The sequence below is a fragment of the Sorex araneus genome, chromosome 2 (assembly GCF_027595985.1).
Source record: "Sorex araneus isolate mSorAra2 chromosome 2, mSorAra2.pri, whole genome shotgun sequence".
Lineage (NCBI taxonomy): Eukaryota > Metazoa > Chordata > Mammalia > Eulipotyphla > Soricidae > Sorex > Sorex araneus.
The window spans coordinates 363,352,491-363,369,548 of record NC_073303.1 but is presented as its reverse complement, the minus strand read 5'-3'; the positions used below and the strand labels follow the sequence as shown (position 1 = coordinate 363,369,548).

Here is a 17,058-nt window from a genome sequence, read left to right as displayed (position 1 = left end):
TAATGTTATCTCTCTTAGAACATCAGTCTTAGTATTTGGTGGGTGTTGGTTTAAATGAGCATGGTTACAAGGATTTACACAAGTTAGGGCATGAGAATTTGACCAGAACACTTCCTATAAAAAATAAGCCAACAGTTTTTGCTTTGGGTCAAAATTGAAGACTCATTTCTTTTTGTTTCGTTTTTTTCTTTTTGGGGGCGGGAAAGTTTGTTTGGGGCCACACCAAGCTATAATCAGGAATTCCTCCTGTCTGTGTGCTTAGAGACCATCCTGGTGGGCTCAGGGGATCATAAGTGGTGCCAGGGATCAAACCCAGGTTGGCTGTGTGTAAAGCAAGGCAACTGCCCAACCTGCTCTACTATTTGTCTGTTCTAGCTTTTTTTTTTTGTATTTTCTATTTATTTTTTTAGTGGCAGAGTGGGAGTCCACACTGAGTGATGTTCAGGAGTCACTCTGTGCTTAGGAGTCACTTTCAGCAGTGTTCAAGGTCCCGTCTGATGCCAGGATCAAACCAGGACTTCCTGCATGTGCTCAGTCCGTTGAGCTTTTTCTCCAGCCCCAAAGTCAGTTCTTAAGTCAGTGTCTTAATTGTCTAATTCCTGTGTTCTGTCTCTATTTTTCTGGTGCAATAAGCTACATGGAGTATCGACTCTCTTGAGATACTATCTGACCCTGCCTGGCAGCCTGATTTAAGGAATTGTCCGGGTGCTAAATATCTTGTTAAGACTTTCTTCCTGCCTACTGGGTGTAATTTCTCAGCTGTTTTATGTTTTTCCAGAAGTCTCTATCATAGGCTGTGCTCTCCACAGTAAGAGAACTTAGAAACTTCCCCATACTCTCTCTCTACTCTTGGGCATTATGGCTTGCAGCACAGACACTGAGAGGTCATCATGTTTGGTCCATTATCTATTTTCGGCACGCATCTCCCATCCTGACTGATTCCTCCAGCCATCATTTTCTTAATGATCCCTTCTCTATTCCATCTGCCTTCTCCCCTCCACTTGTGAAGCAGGCTTCCAGCTATGGGGCAATACCCCTGGCCCTTGTATCTACTGTCCTTTGGTGTCAGTCTCATGTGATGTTAATGGAGGCAGGGGGAAGGTGGGAAAAGGGGGTTATACCGGGGATATTGCTGGTGGGGAATGTGTACGGGTGGAGAGATGGGTGTTTGATTATTGTGTGATTGTAACCCAAACATGAAAGCTTGTGGCTGTCTCACAGTGATTCAATAAAATAAAAAAATAGAAAAAAAACAATAAATAAATAAAAAGTTATGCTGTAGTTAAAAAAAAAGATAAAAGAAAACTTAGAAACTTAAGAAAAAGTAAAAGCCCTTTTTTCGCACTGCGTCTGCTTCTCTTTCTAGTCAAGGTGCGTGTTATGCGTGATTACTCTTTGGTGGGCCTCGCCTGTATTGCCCCACTGTTAAAAATCCTCTCTACATTCTGGCTTCCCAGAGGAACTGCTTCCCAAAGCAGCATGCTGAAGAAGACTTCAGTCCTTTCACCCAAACCATAGATAAGTCGAAATAAACGCAACCATCGTGTATGCTTCAACAAACGGGAAGGATCTTTTCTCAGACGTTCCAAATGCTGACTTTTCATATAAATATACAAAGTGGTTGAGAAAATCATTCAGAAGTAGCCCATGGTTCCTGTCAAAGAGAGATAGGGCAGTTTAGGTGTATTGGTGGAGTAGTCGTCCAGAGGCATGGAGGGGTGGCTGAAGACAAGATTCACTACACATGTAAGAACTATGTGCCTTAGGATGGAGAAGTTGTCTTCTTGATGTGGCCACTGAAGTCTAGTAAGCATATTCCACAGTTAATTACCTAATTAACTAATGCAGTTGGCATGTATGGAGGACACAGGCACCGGGGCATAAGGCCGTAGAGGCCAAGGATAGGAAAAGGATTCCATCCTGAGGAATCCAGAGAGAAGATGCGAGTGATTTGATGCCTAAGCACGGGTGCATCCAGCACGAAGAATGGAACAGCAGGTGGGAATCTTCAGAGGAAGTGGAAGGAAAAAAGGAAGAGGACGGAAATGGGGAAGGATTGGAATGAGAGAAGGGAACACGGAAAGGAAAAGAAATAAAGAGGAAAAGTAAAAAATAATGACCTCAGACGAGAAGAAAATCGTGCATCCTCTGGAAATCCAGATTCAAGATGAAATAACACGAGACAGGAGAGAATGAAAGCAGAGTCCGAGGGAGGGGGAGGGGTGGATTTCAGACTCAAGAACTGAGATTACAACGTTACAGCAGATTATAATTTATATAATCAATCATATTAACTTTTAATGTGTACAGCAGCATAGTACATAATAGTATATAACATATAATATCACATAGTACGTAATAATAAATTATTACTGCATTGCATTCTGTAATAATCTTAATATATAAAATCCATAACGATAGTTTTTATCAGTGACATTTTTAGCGAGTGCTAGGAACTTGGCTAAGCTTATTCAAGTTAAGTTTAACAGTGGGTAGAAATTATCATCCATTTCCCAGACAGGGAGCTTGAAGCCTCTGGACGTTGAACAAAAATATCAAAAATAAAATTTGGACGGATGATTCTAGGTTAGCCAAGAGCTAAGTGACACTCACATGCAGGCCTGCCCTCTGCTTCTGAGTTTGGAAGTTCCTCTAGAGTCAATTCGAAATGTGTTTTTCATCCCAGGACCGGAGGGAAGCAGTTCACCCCTTCCTGATGGTTAGGGTAAGGGCAGGGACGAAGGCAGGAGCATGCAGCGTCAAGGACAAGCTTGCCGGAAGGGGCTGAGAGCTGGTGGACCGGGTGAGGTGCTTGCCCCGTGGGACGCTGACCACATTTAATCTCTGGCACCCAAAGCCCTCCCAGGAGGGCCCTCAGCCCAGAGTCGGAGTAAGCCCCAAGCACTGCCCAGCGCAGCTCAAAAACGGCAAAACCCCAACAAAGCACTCCCTAAAGTCAGGCCTACCCCAGCTCCTCGTCTGACTGTGCCTGCCAGACTCATGATACTCAGCAGCCGTGTTTGCGCCCTGAGTGGCCCCTGTGTTCCGTGAAGACGTATAGTCGGCCTTGGGAATGAGTAAGGCCGCGGTAGCCACGCTTATCTGGCCTGCCATCCCCTCACCAGAAAAATCATCCCTCAGCTCCCTTTTCGAATCATGCCTCCCTGATGGGAAGGAACAGAGAGCACCTCCCCGCCAGTGACACCGACATAACTGCTGTCTCCCTGGATCCTTCCAGCACTTCCCTGGGAAGCAGCGTCACCTGTCCGGGAAGGGTCGAAAGGATCTACAACTGGACCTGTCTTTAGATGACTCTATCACAAAAGCTGTTATGGTGCTACCCAGATTACCTCTAGCTGCACTGTTAGTTTTTAATCCCTCCCCTCTTACTCTACTGTTACCTACTCTGCCATTATTCTTCCTCTTGATTCTGTCCCTGATGATGGTCTTCCTCCTCCTCCTCCTCCTCCTCCTCCTCCTCCTCCTCCTCCTCCTCCTCTTCTTCTTCTCCTCCTTCTCCTCCTCCTTTTCCTCATCTTCTCCTCCTTCTCCTTCTCCTCCTCCTCCTCTCCTCCCTCCTCCTCTTCTTCCTCCTCCTCCTCTTCTTCCTCCTCCTCCTCCTCCTCCTTCTCCTCCTCCTCCTCCTCCTCCTCCTCCTCCTCCTCCTCCTCCTCCTCCTCCTCGTCCTCCTCCTCCTCCTCCTCCTTCTCCACTTCCTCCTTTCTTCTTCCCCTCCCTCTTTTTGCTCTTCTTCATAATAGCAGCAGTGACCATAATGGTAGAATAGATGCATGCTTTAAACAAATACCCGCTGTTTACTCTATTTGATAAATAAGCAGTAATTCTGTGTATACTCCAGTACTGAATGAGCGTCATAGATCTCTGTGCTAGGTGTACAGGGAGTTAAAATAAACTCATAATTTCCTCTTCAAATGAAACACATGAACCAGTGGATCTTGAGCTGGGATACCGTTCAGTTTTGTAATCATAGTCGAGACATCAATCTTCTCAGTGACTTGAAGATCCCGTTGTGCATTAGCTGCTTCTTGAGATAATCTTAGATCCCTTACGGCATATCACAGGCCTGTCATCTTACTTACAGATTCCGATGGTTTTCATGATACTTTAAATTTAGTGAGGTCTTAGGAGTGAGACATTCAACTTTGCTTGAGCACCTATGCGAGGTTCTGGGTAAGCAGGAAGAATGACACGCTGAACCTGGCCTCTGGGAGTACAGCCCCTAAAGAAAAACGCTTTTAATAGATCTCTCTCAAAGGGGGAGTCATTTGTACAACCTTGAAATGGACGGCCCAATATGATGGAAACTGGCATTTGACTGGCATATTCCTTTATCTTACTAAAATAGCACCGTGGCCAAATATACTTTTCAGAACATTAATTTTAGCCACATGTTTATATTTATAATAGAAGTGATGCTGATTTCCTAGGATGTTAACAGGTCTTATTCAGATTGTTCTATTTTTGCTTTGAAACAAAATTGCTGAAGAGAAACATTTTAAGAAGCATTTAACAAAACATTCTTATAATTAGTGATTATAAGAAACCTATCAAATTAAATATTAAATAAATAATCCTGAGCTGAGAGAGAGCATAAACTGAAATGAAAGTAGTTACCTTAAATTTTGTATTGCTTGCAAAATATATCTTAAAGCCCACTTTTATTATAGGTCACTATTTGTTTTCATGTATCATTCTGCTAAATTTCTGCCTACTCCCTAACAAGTATAATCCTCTTTTTAATAAGTGATAGATTACACAGGGCTCCAGAATGGTTTCTCAGAAACCACGGAAAGTGCATTGATCATCTCTCTTTATTGTATATACTAAACAATATATTTTTTTTAAACTTGAGAGTTATTCAAAGAGGTGAATACATAAAACATGCCATTCCTTGGGCAGGTATAATTTTTCTTACTTAATGTATGGGTTTTACTTGATTAGAACTTTGTTATACATTAAGTATAACATGGTGACTATTACCACAAGTTATGTTATAACTTTTAAATATAAGCTGTAGGTTTCTTCATACGGAAAGACAATATTTTTGAACTTTTTTATCTTTGGTAAATTATAATTACAATCACAAATAAAGTAAATTTTTTCCAGAACAGTTGAATTTTGTGGAAGTTACATAAATTTTCAAGCAAAAACTCTGATGTATATCTGTGTGTATGTCCTGTCTTAGGAAAAAAATATTTATTTCAAGAATTAGTACTTGATCAATATCACATAGTTTTTATTTATTGTTTCTTCCATTGTCCTTCGGAGAGCAAAAGCAAAATTAATTCACATTTGTGATAATATCAATGGCTAATGAAGTAGTTGAAATTTTATTCATATGATTGTTCTATAATACAATTCTATCAAATATAGCACAATTCTTACTTTTGCATATCTAGTTGATGTCACAGATAGTTGAATCAGCTACAGCCATTTTGCCATGCTTGAAAAAGCAAAATTCAGTGAGCCATTTCAGTACCACAATCCTGGTGCCCATTTTAGGAAAATGGCGATGTAAACTTAAATTATCAAGATTGAATGTGGGTCAGTTTCTTTACGTCTGAAACTGCGTTAGCCACTTGTGATCAGTCACTCTGGTCCATTATGTCTGTACACTCCAAGCCTCTGGACCAAGGGTTCCTGTTGTTCTGACCTTAGAGCCTTCTTTTTTACTTCAGAGGTTTGGATTCTATCTCCCATTTGTTACAATGTACATGACATGCTTAAAGTAGAATTTTTATTTTTAATTGACCAAAGTTCTTGTTGATTTCACTGCTTTTGCATTTTCAGCAGCGAAATAACAATCTGTTAAGTCCCTGTTTATGAAAGTGATCCTTGGCCGCCTTATCTCTGTAAGATTCCTCGGTCCTCTTTTGTTGGAACCAAGCAAGCACAGAACAGATCTTAAAATAAACTATAAAGGGGTATTTCTGGACCTTCAGGTATCAGGAGTTCAGACTGTCCAAAAAGATTGACCTTCATTTGTGATCTTTGAAGTTCAGAAGTGGGCAGGTGGAAATACTGTGTTCTTCATTGCCCTTTGGTGTGAGATATATTCTAGGTTGCAGAGTAAGTGCCAGCAGCAGCAAAATTATCGCCCCCTCCTGCTTCTACTATAAGTCAGCAATGGCCCTTATGTGGTCAAAATGGCAAATTCAGCAGCAGGTATTCAACAGGGAAAACTTCCCTATGGCTATTAGGAACCTTATTCAGCAGTGTCTTTGAAAATCTGATTCTGTGCAAAATTAACTATGGAGAAATGGCCTCAGTTGGGATTTTTCAAAAACTGTTTTAAACAAATATCTTTTCTATTTTTTTTTTCAAGCCGTGTTTATTTTGCACCGAGCAGTACAAAGTCTGTTAGGTACCTGCACATATATCCTGCACTTGGAAGTTTCACAGTAGTTCGGGCTGCTATTTCCATATTAATGTAAAGTCTTCCGAAATTCCTGGCTTTATCGAGTCACTTAGCCATACAAAGCCACTATACATCACTTAGGTTTGTGATGAAAGAATGGAATTGCAGCTGTGTGAGTACTAGAATACCCAAACATGAATTAGACTCACAAGCATTTGGCAATAGTTCAGAAAAGGAGCTTAATCTGGTTTCATCTGAGACTGCTTTTCTCTGTTCTACAACATCCCCCCAAGATGTTGTGTCTGATATCGGATCACAACGTAATGGGAGTGACGCAAAATCAGAGAAAGCCCTAACAAACTAGGGCCGCATTTGCTTTCCCCCCAGAGATATTTTTTTTTCCCTTCCCTCCTACTTTTTGTTCCTTCCCAAATTCCAATTCTGAAATTCAAGGTCATTCACCTATTAGATGAATTAATTGTAAACCAAAAAAAAAAAAAAGGCAGCATTCATCGTACTCTGATCTCACTCATATCTATAATTAAGGGTAAATATAATCTTCCTTTTGAGAAACGTACCACCCACCCATTACATTTAAAGTGCTGACTGAAATGAAATAATAGTTCAGAGCGAGATGATTTTAGTTTAACAAGAAGAAAGTTGATAATTTAAGCTTGAAGCAGTTAGTTCTATTTTTGATTACCATTCAGTTATAAGTCTAATTTGAGATATAGGCTGCTTCTCTGTTACTCAAGTTTTAATTCATGGTTTGTATTCTTGGTTGCATAAGCAAAGTTTCAGTACTTGATCCAGGACGTTAAAAGAGCTCTCTTCCCCACACCCCCAGCCCTCAAAAGGACTGGAGACAGGGTTGAGAATATATTAGAAAGACTGTCTGGGAACCAGATCTAATGTAAAATAAACAAAAATTTTAATGAAAGGGACTCACAGAACGCTGCACTTGGCATTTGAGTGACGATGTTGGAACCAGCTCTTTGCTGAAGAATTGATGGCAGGGTTTGGACCTGAGAGTATTTTAAACCTGGTTGGCAAAGTCAGTATATTTTATTCTTTGATTAGAGGGGCTCTTAAGTCTTAAACTTGTTTGCGCTGGGAAGAAAGAAAACAAGGGGCGAATAAGTGGAAGGGCTCATCTCATCCCTGTGAAGACAGTTAAGCAAAATGTTGAATTCTGGGTTGAAGATTTACAGGTTAGCTGCGTGAGATGCCACATTTCACTTCCAGTGCTTCCTGGCGGGCTCCGGCCGCCTTCTACTGGGACCCAGCATAACCGCAGAGCAGAGCTTGCGCAATGAGAAAGGAAAACCTAAGAAACCTTGAGAATCCTATTTCAAGCAAAGATGAATTTTTTTCATTTTCAAAGTAGATTTGGCTTTCAAACTTAACTTTCGTTCAGCATAAATTGCTATTCAGATGTGCATATGCATGTATATGTATGTGTGTGAAGGTAAATTTATATACAAATGAATGTTTTATCCATTTTGCCTGGTATTTGATATAACTAATTAAACCAAACGCTTTAACTTTTTAAAATTCCTGAATTCAAGTTTTTCAGCCTGTGTGTGGATATATATATATATATATGTATATATATATGTATATATATATAATTGCTACAGAGAGTCAAGTGTGTGACGTAAAGACTAAACAATAGTAAATGAACATTGTTCATTTTACAACTATACTCTACAATAAGAGGACGTATTTTTATCTTAAATTTTCCCTGGGGAGGGGGTTGTTAGGGCCCCTTTAAGTGTGAGGAAATGCTTATTTTTGTTGCTTTAGAAGAATGATTCTATTGTCTGAGTTAAAAAGAAAAAGGAACAAACATATCTCAATAGAAAAGAAATAGGAATGTGCTGTGTAAAAAAAGAAAGAATTAGCAAGAGCCACGAAATGCTTGTAAGTGCTGTTGTCTGCTTTTAGCATTCTGCCTATACATAGTTCTTCGGCTGTGATGCATGATTTATTTACACTGGCCCATGCCATGTTTTCTTCTAAATTAACAGTAAGGTCAGCCATAACCAGTTAGTTAGCTTCTAGTTATCATTTTATATTTTTCGCCGCTCTATTGTGAATACTGCTAAAACAGAGGAGAGTCAGTCTGTTTGTTTTTATGTTGACCTAGTCAATGCATCGACTTTTTTTGGAAGTGAAAACCTTTGCCACCAGGACCAACAAGAGTTAAACAATGGTTAAGCTCATTAAAAAGACAGGCAAGCATTTCAACATATCTGCTCAGCCTTTTCTGAGTTTTTTGTATAATTTTAGAGAACGAAAAAATATGAAGAAATAAAGTAATGTCTGTGTAGAATATCATTATCAATAATATACATTCTAATTTATATCTCAGATGAAATGAAGATTGATTTGTAGCTTTATCAAATTGAAGGAGGTTGTAATTCCAGTTATTCACAACTTAGTTGGTGGAAATTTCAAGGAAAATCTGGACTTGATTCTAGATAAATATAGCTCTTGTTAATAAGATTTACCATGAGTGAAATCTCTCTGATGATGAAATTTTTGAATGCCCACACCTATAGGGATAAAGAAACCGTTCGATGATATACTATTTGATTTTTGATAGAAAACTATTATTATAAAGAACTCTGTGATTTAGTGTGGGATGGTGTAGTATTTTAATATGGTTCTTAAGTTTGGAAGAGGCAGTCGTTGAGCAAGCAGATAATCAAGTTTTTGCCTTGGTCATAATCTGACGTTTATAAGGTATTTATGTAGTAAATATTATGATATTCACAATCCAGTGCGACCTAAGATTTATCCTTGGAGTTTTAAAGTAACATTTATCATGTATCCCTTGAACAAGTCTTAAACTGGCATCAGGGGAGACAAGCTTGTCAGTGGCTGATTAGTCCTTTATATATTACTCATCCAGCACTCAACAAAAATCCCTCGGAATAGAGAGGCTCTCTTTATGATATTTAGCTAGATGGCGGTGGAAAGGGGTGGTTTGAATTTTTGATTTTCCAGCTTATGGGTCATATTTGACCAACTGCTTTCACTAGAAGACATGCCACTTTGTTGAGCTATTTAGGAATCAAAAAGACTGTCTTAATTTAAAACAAGGACCCTTTGTTTTAGTTGGTGACTGCCTTGTGAAATTTTTCAGTTCTCAGCGGGTTAACCAGGGAACAGGGGCAGAGTCATAATTGGCCTATTTAGAGTATTTTGCATGTGAATAGTGTGTTAGTGAAGCATCCCTAAGTCTGTTGTGAGTGACATGGTGATTAGAATTTAGATTAGGGAAAACACATTCTGTACTTTATCAAGGACAGTAATTAGTTCAGTCAGTAAAAGTTGATTACAAGTAACGATAAAGTTAGATTTTTTAGTCCTTAATTTTAAAATTTCCTTATTAAATAATAAATTTGTCCTTAATATAACTGGTAGCACCAAGACTTGTTTTCTTGCATATCAGAATCATTAAAAGAACAATGTGTTCCATACAGACTAGAATCAGGCGATGTATGTATCCTGGGTAAGTTCCTGTGTAGTTTTTAGAAAATTTACTATTATATAATCTTTCGTATGTCATCATGTGAGAAAGTTCAGTAATTTGTCATACCATGATAAGTTAATGATATTTGTGCCAGTTGTCTAGTGTTCAGGTAAATGTTTAATCTGTGGGGATGTGGGGATGCTGGTGACAGTCCTCAAGAAGGCGTTCTGAAGTCCTTTAATGGGTGCGCCTAGTATTTCTACAGTTCTGGAAGCTCGTGTGAGGATTTGAATTTCCTCCCGGTTCAGCTGGCGTTTTCTCCTCTGTGGGTGCGGTGTAAATTCGTGGAGGATTATGCCGTGCCCATGGTGCAGAGAGGCAAGGTTCTCAGTGAAGTTAAGCGTCTCTACTTCCCCTCAATGCCAGCAGCCCGGGGAAGTTGCAGACGTTTGAAAATTCGGACTCTTCGGGGGTCTTGTTCAAAACGGGGGCAAGCATCGTTCCCAGATCAGAGTCTTAAGTCCAGAGAAAGGGGACACGGGTCTTAACGTGTCTGTCCTTTTCTTGTCGAAGGAAAGATTAAAATACACTCTAAAGAAATCGCCTTCTGCCGTCGCAAAAGTAAAGAATTAAGAATTATCAAACTTGGTGATCGCGTCTCACGTGGCTTTTCTTTTTCCCTGTTTTGTTGTGTTTTCTTTCAATTTAGCAGATGCTGTTTTCTTTATTGCATTGGTTTAAGTACTAACAATCAGTTGGGTGGTGCGGATGTAAAAAAAAAATAAATAACCTTCTATGTTTCTCTCTTCCTTTTTAACCTTTTAGCAGAGTCTCCTTGGAGGTGACATGGATATGGGCAACCCAGGAACCCTTTCGCCCACCAAACCCGGTTCCCAGTATTATCAGTATTCTAGCAATAACCCCCGAAGGAGGCCTCTTCACAGTAGTGCCATGGGTAAGGTACTCCTCTATTTAGTGCTGGAATGATATTTAGTACTCCCTTTCTTCGTTTCTTTTTCTGTCCTCTCTCGCATTATTTGTTCCTCCCTCAGTCCCTCTCTTCTTTCCTTCCTTCTTCCTTTCCTCCCTCTCTTTCTCTCCTCCCTTCCTCCCTTTCCCTTCCTCCTTCTTTCCTTCCCTTCCTCCCTCCTTCCCTCCCTCCCTTGCTCCTACCTTTCTACCTTCCTCCCTCCCTCCCTCCCTCCCTCCCCTCCTTCCTTCCTTCCTTCCTTCCTTCCTTCCTTCCTTCCTTCCTTCCTTCCTTCCTTCCTTCCTTCCTTCCTTCCTTCCTCCTTTCTTCCCTCCCTCCCTCCTTCTTTTCTCCCTCCTTCCCTTCCTTCCTTTCCCTCCCTCCTCCTTCCTTCCCTCCCTCCCTCCCTCCCTCCCTCCCTCCTTCCTTCCTTCCTTCCTTCCTTCCTTCCTTCCTTCCTTCCTTCCTTCCTTCCTTCCTTCCTTCCTTCCTTCCCTTCTTTTCTTCCTTCCTCCCTCCTTCCTTCCCTTCCTCTCTTTCCTTCCTCTCCTTCCTTCCCTTCCTCTCCTTCCTTCCTCTCCTTCCTTCCTCTCCTGCCTTCCTCACTCTCTCCCTTCCCTCCCTCCCTCCCTCCCTCCCTCCCTCCCTCCCTCCCTCCCTCCCTTCCTTCCTTCCTTCCTTCCTTCCTTCCTTCCTTCCTTCCTTCCTTCCTTCCTTCCTTCCTTCCTTCCTTCCTTCCTTCCTTCCTTCCTCTCCTTCCTTCCTCACTCCCTCCCTGCCTTCCTCCCTTCCTCCTTTCCTTCCCAATTCTTTCTTTTCCCTCCTACCCTACCCCAGCTAGCTTCCTTAAACATAAAATATTGTTTAGTTTTTAGGCTTCCTACCCTAGTAGGAAGTACAGTGTGTGTGTTGGGGTGTGGTGGTGGGGTGATATGCTAAGAACATACAGTCTCAGGAAAACTGTTTGGGTATATGCTTATTTCTTGTTTTCTCTTGTTTGTGCATATACAGAACCTTTTAAAAATATTAAATCATTAACAAGTTAGATATCTTTGCCTTTATGAATAAGAAAGAATATAGTTTTTGCTAGGATTTAAAAAAAATGACACAGACATTTGCTAACATAGTGATTTAAAAGTCATATCATCTAAGTGGCTTGTGGCTTAATCTATATCAGTTAGGAAAATGGGCAGGCGGGGAGCTCACCCACTCTTCCTTTTCTTCCAGAGGTACAGACAAAGAAAGTTCGAAAAGTTCCTCCAGGTTTGCCATCCTCAGTAAGTACTGCTTCTCTCTGCTCGCATATTGCTTATTTTGTTCTGTTTTGTATGGATGGGTAGGAGATAGGCGTAAATGAGGTTCCGTGAAGCAGGGCGGCGTGTTTATCTAGAATGTGGATGAGCCAGAATTGACCTGCACATCCAGCCACCTGCCCCGTGTTGGAGTGATTTATTGCACCTCCTGGAAGACTGGGCGGTTGTGTTGGTATTCAGCAGGTTAAGCTCTGAAAGAGCCTTGAAAAGGTGCCTGAAGTTGCTGGTATTTTACCTGCACTGGTCTTTCAGGAGAATGAGTATTAGTTTCATGTGTTGGTTCAATTCTTTGTCAGTATTATGATGATTTGTGGATTTGCATGCGAAAGGAGATTTGTGAAGAGGATTTAGGAAAAATTTACATGGGTTTCAGCCCAGAGTGCAGGGAGAATGTCTTTATTTTCTAGAGAGGTTACTGAAGAGAGGCTGCTGCAAAGGTAACTGCATCCATAGCCATTTGTGTTTGGAATACCAGGTGACAGCTAGCAGAATCCAGCTGTAACCAAAAGCATTCTGGGTCTTTGATGTAGCTGGAGCAATATACAATATTTGCTGAGGTTCCTCCAATTCTCAATTGCAAGAGTTGGCTACAGTCATAACTAAAGACATGCGAGCTTACTTGAAATTCTTACTAGACCTTTTCCAATCTTATTTCCTCCATGATTTAATTTTGTCTAGAACTGATCTATTTCTAGAAATTTTCTAGCAATTTTTGCTTTTAGCCATTCTTCTGTCTTTCTATGGCATGTGTGTGTATGTGTGTGTGTATGTGTGGTGGGTGGAGGTGTATATGTGTGTGTATAGTTTTAGTGTAATTCTGTGTTCTACGAGGCACTATTATTCTTTCGGGAAATATGCTAGCAAGCCTTAAGATCTTATACTTTAAATTATTATACTTAAATTTTTGAATGTATATTATCATTAATTTTAGCTCTATTTCACCTTTAATAGATTAGAAGAATAATGGGTTTTTGCAAATGTGCTAACACCTGTTTATTTGACACTTGCTTTCAGTTCAGTTAATCCAGAAAAAAATGTTAAGGGAATATCAGAATGTCTTATCAGACAAAAACTTAAAAATTGTGTATGCTGATTATTATAGCCTTGGTTATGTTGGGGAAAATTATCCATAAGTAGAAAAATATTGTGTAACAAAGACGGTCAGTGGCATATTTGGATTATCAATATGTCATTGAAAATTGTAGCAGTTGATTTATTCTTTAAATTTCTGTGTTGTATATAAGTTAACTAATATCCACTTAGGTTTTTATAGCAAATTCAAATTTTAAAACTTGAAGTTTATGATAATTTTAAGATAGATAAAACTTTAGCTTTTAATAGCTTTATGATAACTGCAGGGATAGCCTTCACAGATGTCCACATGTGAACCTGTGGAACCTAGTATGAACAGTATTACATATACTAAGTGGGCCTCCAAAAGTTTAGAGATGATAGAATAGCTCTATGCTAGAAAGCATTCTGTTAGAGCTATAATACTCTCACACCTCATTTTATTTGACTTTGCTTTTTATCAACATTAATAGTTTGCAGCATTGTACACAATTTATGAAAACTCTTGGTAGCATTGCGTATAGAGATATGTCTGATCATAATCAACAGTAATTTCTCATAATTTGAAATTTTTAAGAATTTTTCTGTACTTGATCACTACACAAAATTTCATTGGTGTACCTTGTTTTCTTTGCTAGTGCAGTGGTTTATGTGTTGCTGATATGTTGGCGTGTGTTCTGAAACATGAATATAGTTTCCCTTTTCAATAAGTGTGAGAGGGAAAATTTTCTTATTTCATTTGGGGCTCTCTGCCTAGGTTTTATTCTTCTTAGAGAATTTATCTTGATTAAATATTTTAATGGTAAATAATGATAAGCTTTTCTTAAGATAAGAAAAGTACAGTTGAAATGGGAACTTACGTTTATTGTTCATTTTTTATCTTAAACAAGAAGATAGTTTGGACAATTTTAGAATCTAGTCACCTGTTTATTGTAATTTCCTATAAAAAAAATTGGTCTGGGGTCCAGAGATAGCTCAACTGGCTGGTGCACCTGGCGCAAAGCCGGATGTAGGATTGATCCCTGGCACCACATGGTCCCCCAAGCACTGCCAAGCGTGACTCCTGAGCACTGCCAGGAGTAGCCATATGCCCCTTTGGGTGTGGCATTCTCTTTAAACTTGAAAAAACATGTATATATAACTTAATAACAAGTTGATGCATATATGATTATTGCACATAATGATTTATTATAAGAAGATCTATGTGCTTACCACAGCACAAAATGTATTTTATAATTTAATCCAAAGAGACAGTTTGTATTCTGCTACATTTTTGCCCCCGTGGGTCTATATTTCTATATTCTCAGACTTTTGCCATAGCTATTCTTTTCTTGAGCTCCGGTCATCAATGAACATCACAATACTAAGTGCTCCTTCTAAAGCTTACTTCAGTGTGGCTGAACATTAAATACAAATAATTTAAAATGGGAATAACAAAATAAGCTTTCTTTTCCCGTGATAATAACTAAAGATATTTCTGTGTTTTCTTTGATACATATTTACCATGGTAAATAGTAATAAATCTGTCACAATCTGTTGTGTCAACGCACTTTTTCCCCCCCTTTTCTAAAAGGACCATTCCCCTTTCTTAATGGACAACAAAAGGAATTTAAACTGTCAAATCTATAATCTGATTTTCTTTAGGTTCTGTCTGTGGTACCGAGACTGGGCTTCTTTGCCACCATTAGGCTGGGTCTTTGCACAAAATCAGGAAAATGAGGGTTTGCCTGACCCTGTTTTTGGAAAATACTGCAGTCTCTGTGGGGGGAGCAACCATATAAGCCTGCCTAATGTCATGCCGTAGATCTGGTAGGATTCTCGAATGTGTGTCTGTACTATTGCTGCTTCAGAGACCTCCAGTCACAAGAGTCGTGAGAGCATTAGGATGGCAGGAGAGTCAACCTGCAGCATTGAGAAGCTATATGCAGGCGTGGCGCAGGAAGGCATTCTCCGTGTTTTGGAGAGCTGTCACTGTCCTTAGGGGCTGGAGCAATGGCTTCTGTGGTCTTGATTTTTTTTTTTTTTTTTTTTATAATGAAAGACTAGGTGAAGTAACAACTATCTAGTTGACTTCCTTCCTACTGCAGAACGGTTTCATCAGAGTTAGGTATGTTACCCTTTTCAGTCATCTCCCAATTTTTTTTTAATAGCTCTCAGCTTTTAATAAGATTTTAATAATAAAGCTTTTGTCCTTTGTTGATGTCAGAATCATTTTCCTGAGCTAATTCTCTGAAGCTATATGTCAGCTTCTTATTCAATTTTTACAGCTTGGCTTTACTTCTTAAGCCATATGCCATCTCAATTCAATATTTTAAAACTTTACTGCTCTTTGCAGAAAATATATCTTCATGTAGCTAATAATCATCTATTGAATCATGAATTCATGCAGAGAAAAGAGTAGGATATTAAAATTCCCCCTCCCCCCTTTTTAAATGACCCATCGCGATTCCTAGAAGCTAACATACAGACATTGAAATCTGGGAAGAACAATGTTCTCTTTCTGTTCCACTTGAAAATGTTTTCCAGGCACCCAGAATAAATATGTGGGTATAAGATGCCAGACAAATATTCTATCTTGCAGAAACTTTATTGTGTCCAGTAGATAAATACCTACAATTCCTCATCATCTTGTAATCCAAATCATCAATGATTCTGATTATCTTTAAATGATACACATTTTATTAAAAGCTATTTGAAAAACAGCTGTGTCATTTCAAACACTGGTAGAATTCGTTTCCACTTTGAAACTTGAGTTTTGTTTTATCATCCTTATTGTAAAGTATTTCAAAGTTCCCTGGTAATACAGTTTTACTCTTGAAATAGTTTGTGATTGGTGATTTTTTTTAAAGCTGCAATTTTTAATAATATGTTCTCTAAACTAAATTTCTGTCTATTTTTTTCAATTTAGATATATCTTAGAAGCTTTTATTAAATTTTCAACAAATGGACCCTATTGTAAATATACAAAAATAAGATTTAACCTTTTCAAAAAATTTTGAGACATGAGTTAATTGCTATGACATTTGAAAAACAAAAGCTTATTGGGTATGAGATGCCAGATTGATGGATTTTTTTATAGAGAAATAATTCTAAAAGAAAAAGAAACATTAAATCCAGGTAGGATTTTTTTAAAGAATGGAATATTACAAGGCAGATAATACTGAGGGCATTTTATATATTTCCATTTATGAAACCTTCACCTTTGATAGTAGCATTAGCTATTTTGAGAAAATCTTTTTCTTCAGATGCTTGAGAAAATCAAAAACAACTTAAAAGAAGATAATTGTTGTTTCTTATTAAGTGCCCAGAAATTATATATAATTGAAAAACTCAGTACTTCAATTACACTTTCCCTATCCCTATGGATAACTGATCACAAGGAAATGACAATGATGTTTTTCATATCAAAAAATATTAACTAGAGTAAATGACAGAATTTTTATTAAAAGTTATATTCATTTAAAAAATGAACCTATTTAGCCACCAGGGTTCAATCCTGTGTCAGAAAGTCTAGAAGCAGACAGTTGTGTGATAAGATATAATTTGTGAAAAAGTACTGCTATAGCTGTTTACACTAATGTATTACTCATTTTTAACCTGAGTTTTCTAATTTTTCAACTAAATATATTGAAATAGAAAGTTTAAATATGCTTTATTTTTTTTGCATGATAATGCAGTTGAATCATCCCAAAGAGGAAAAAAAGTGTGTATTGTGTGTGTGTGTGTGTGTGTGTGTGTGTGTGCAGTTAATACTGAGTTCATTAAACCAGCTAAACCAGTGACTTCAAAGGTTGGCATGGGCATTGTTTTTTTGAAAAGCAATCTTTCCTTTCTATTATAATTA

At 38.7% G+C, this 17,058-nt stretch overlaps 1 protein-coding gene across 12 annotated transcripts in view; it reads left to right on the top strand.

Annotated features, from left to right (window-relative positions):
• TCF4 (transcription factor 4) overlaps window positions 1-17,058 on the top strand; it is a 378,340-nt gene that overhangs the window by 234,844 nt on the left and 126,438 nt on the right. For 9 of the 12 annotated variants that reach the window (XM_055126998.1, XM_004616146.2, XM_055127003.1 and 6 more), the window contains 2 exons: window positions 10,686-10,815; window positions 12,058-12,107. In XM_055126998.1, coding sequence (XP_054982973.1) covers window positions 10,686-10,815; window positions 12,058-12,107 — 180 coding nt within the window. The remainder of the gene's footprint in view (window positions 1-10,685; window positions 10,816-12,057; window positions 12,108-17,058) is intronic. The other 3 variants (XM_055127010.1, XM_055127002.1, XM_055126999.1) reach the window with 1 other exon arrangement.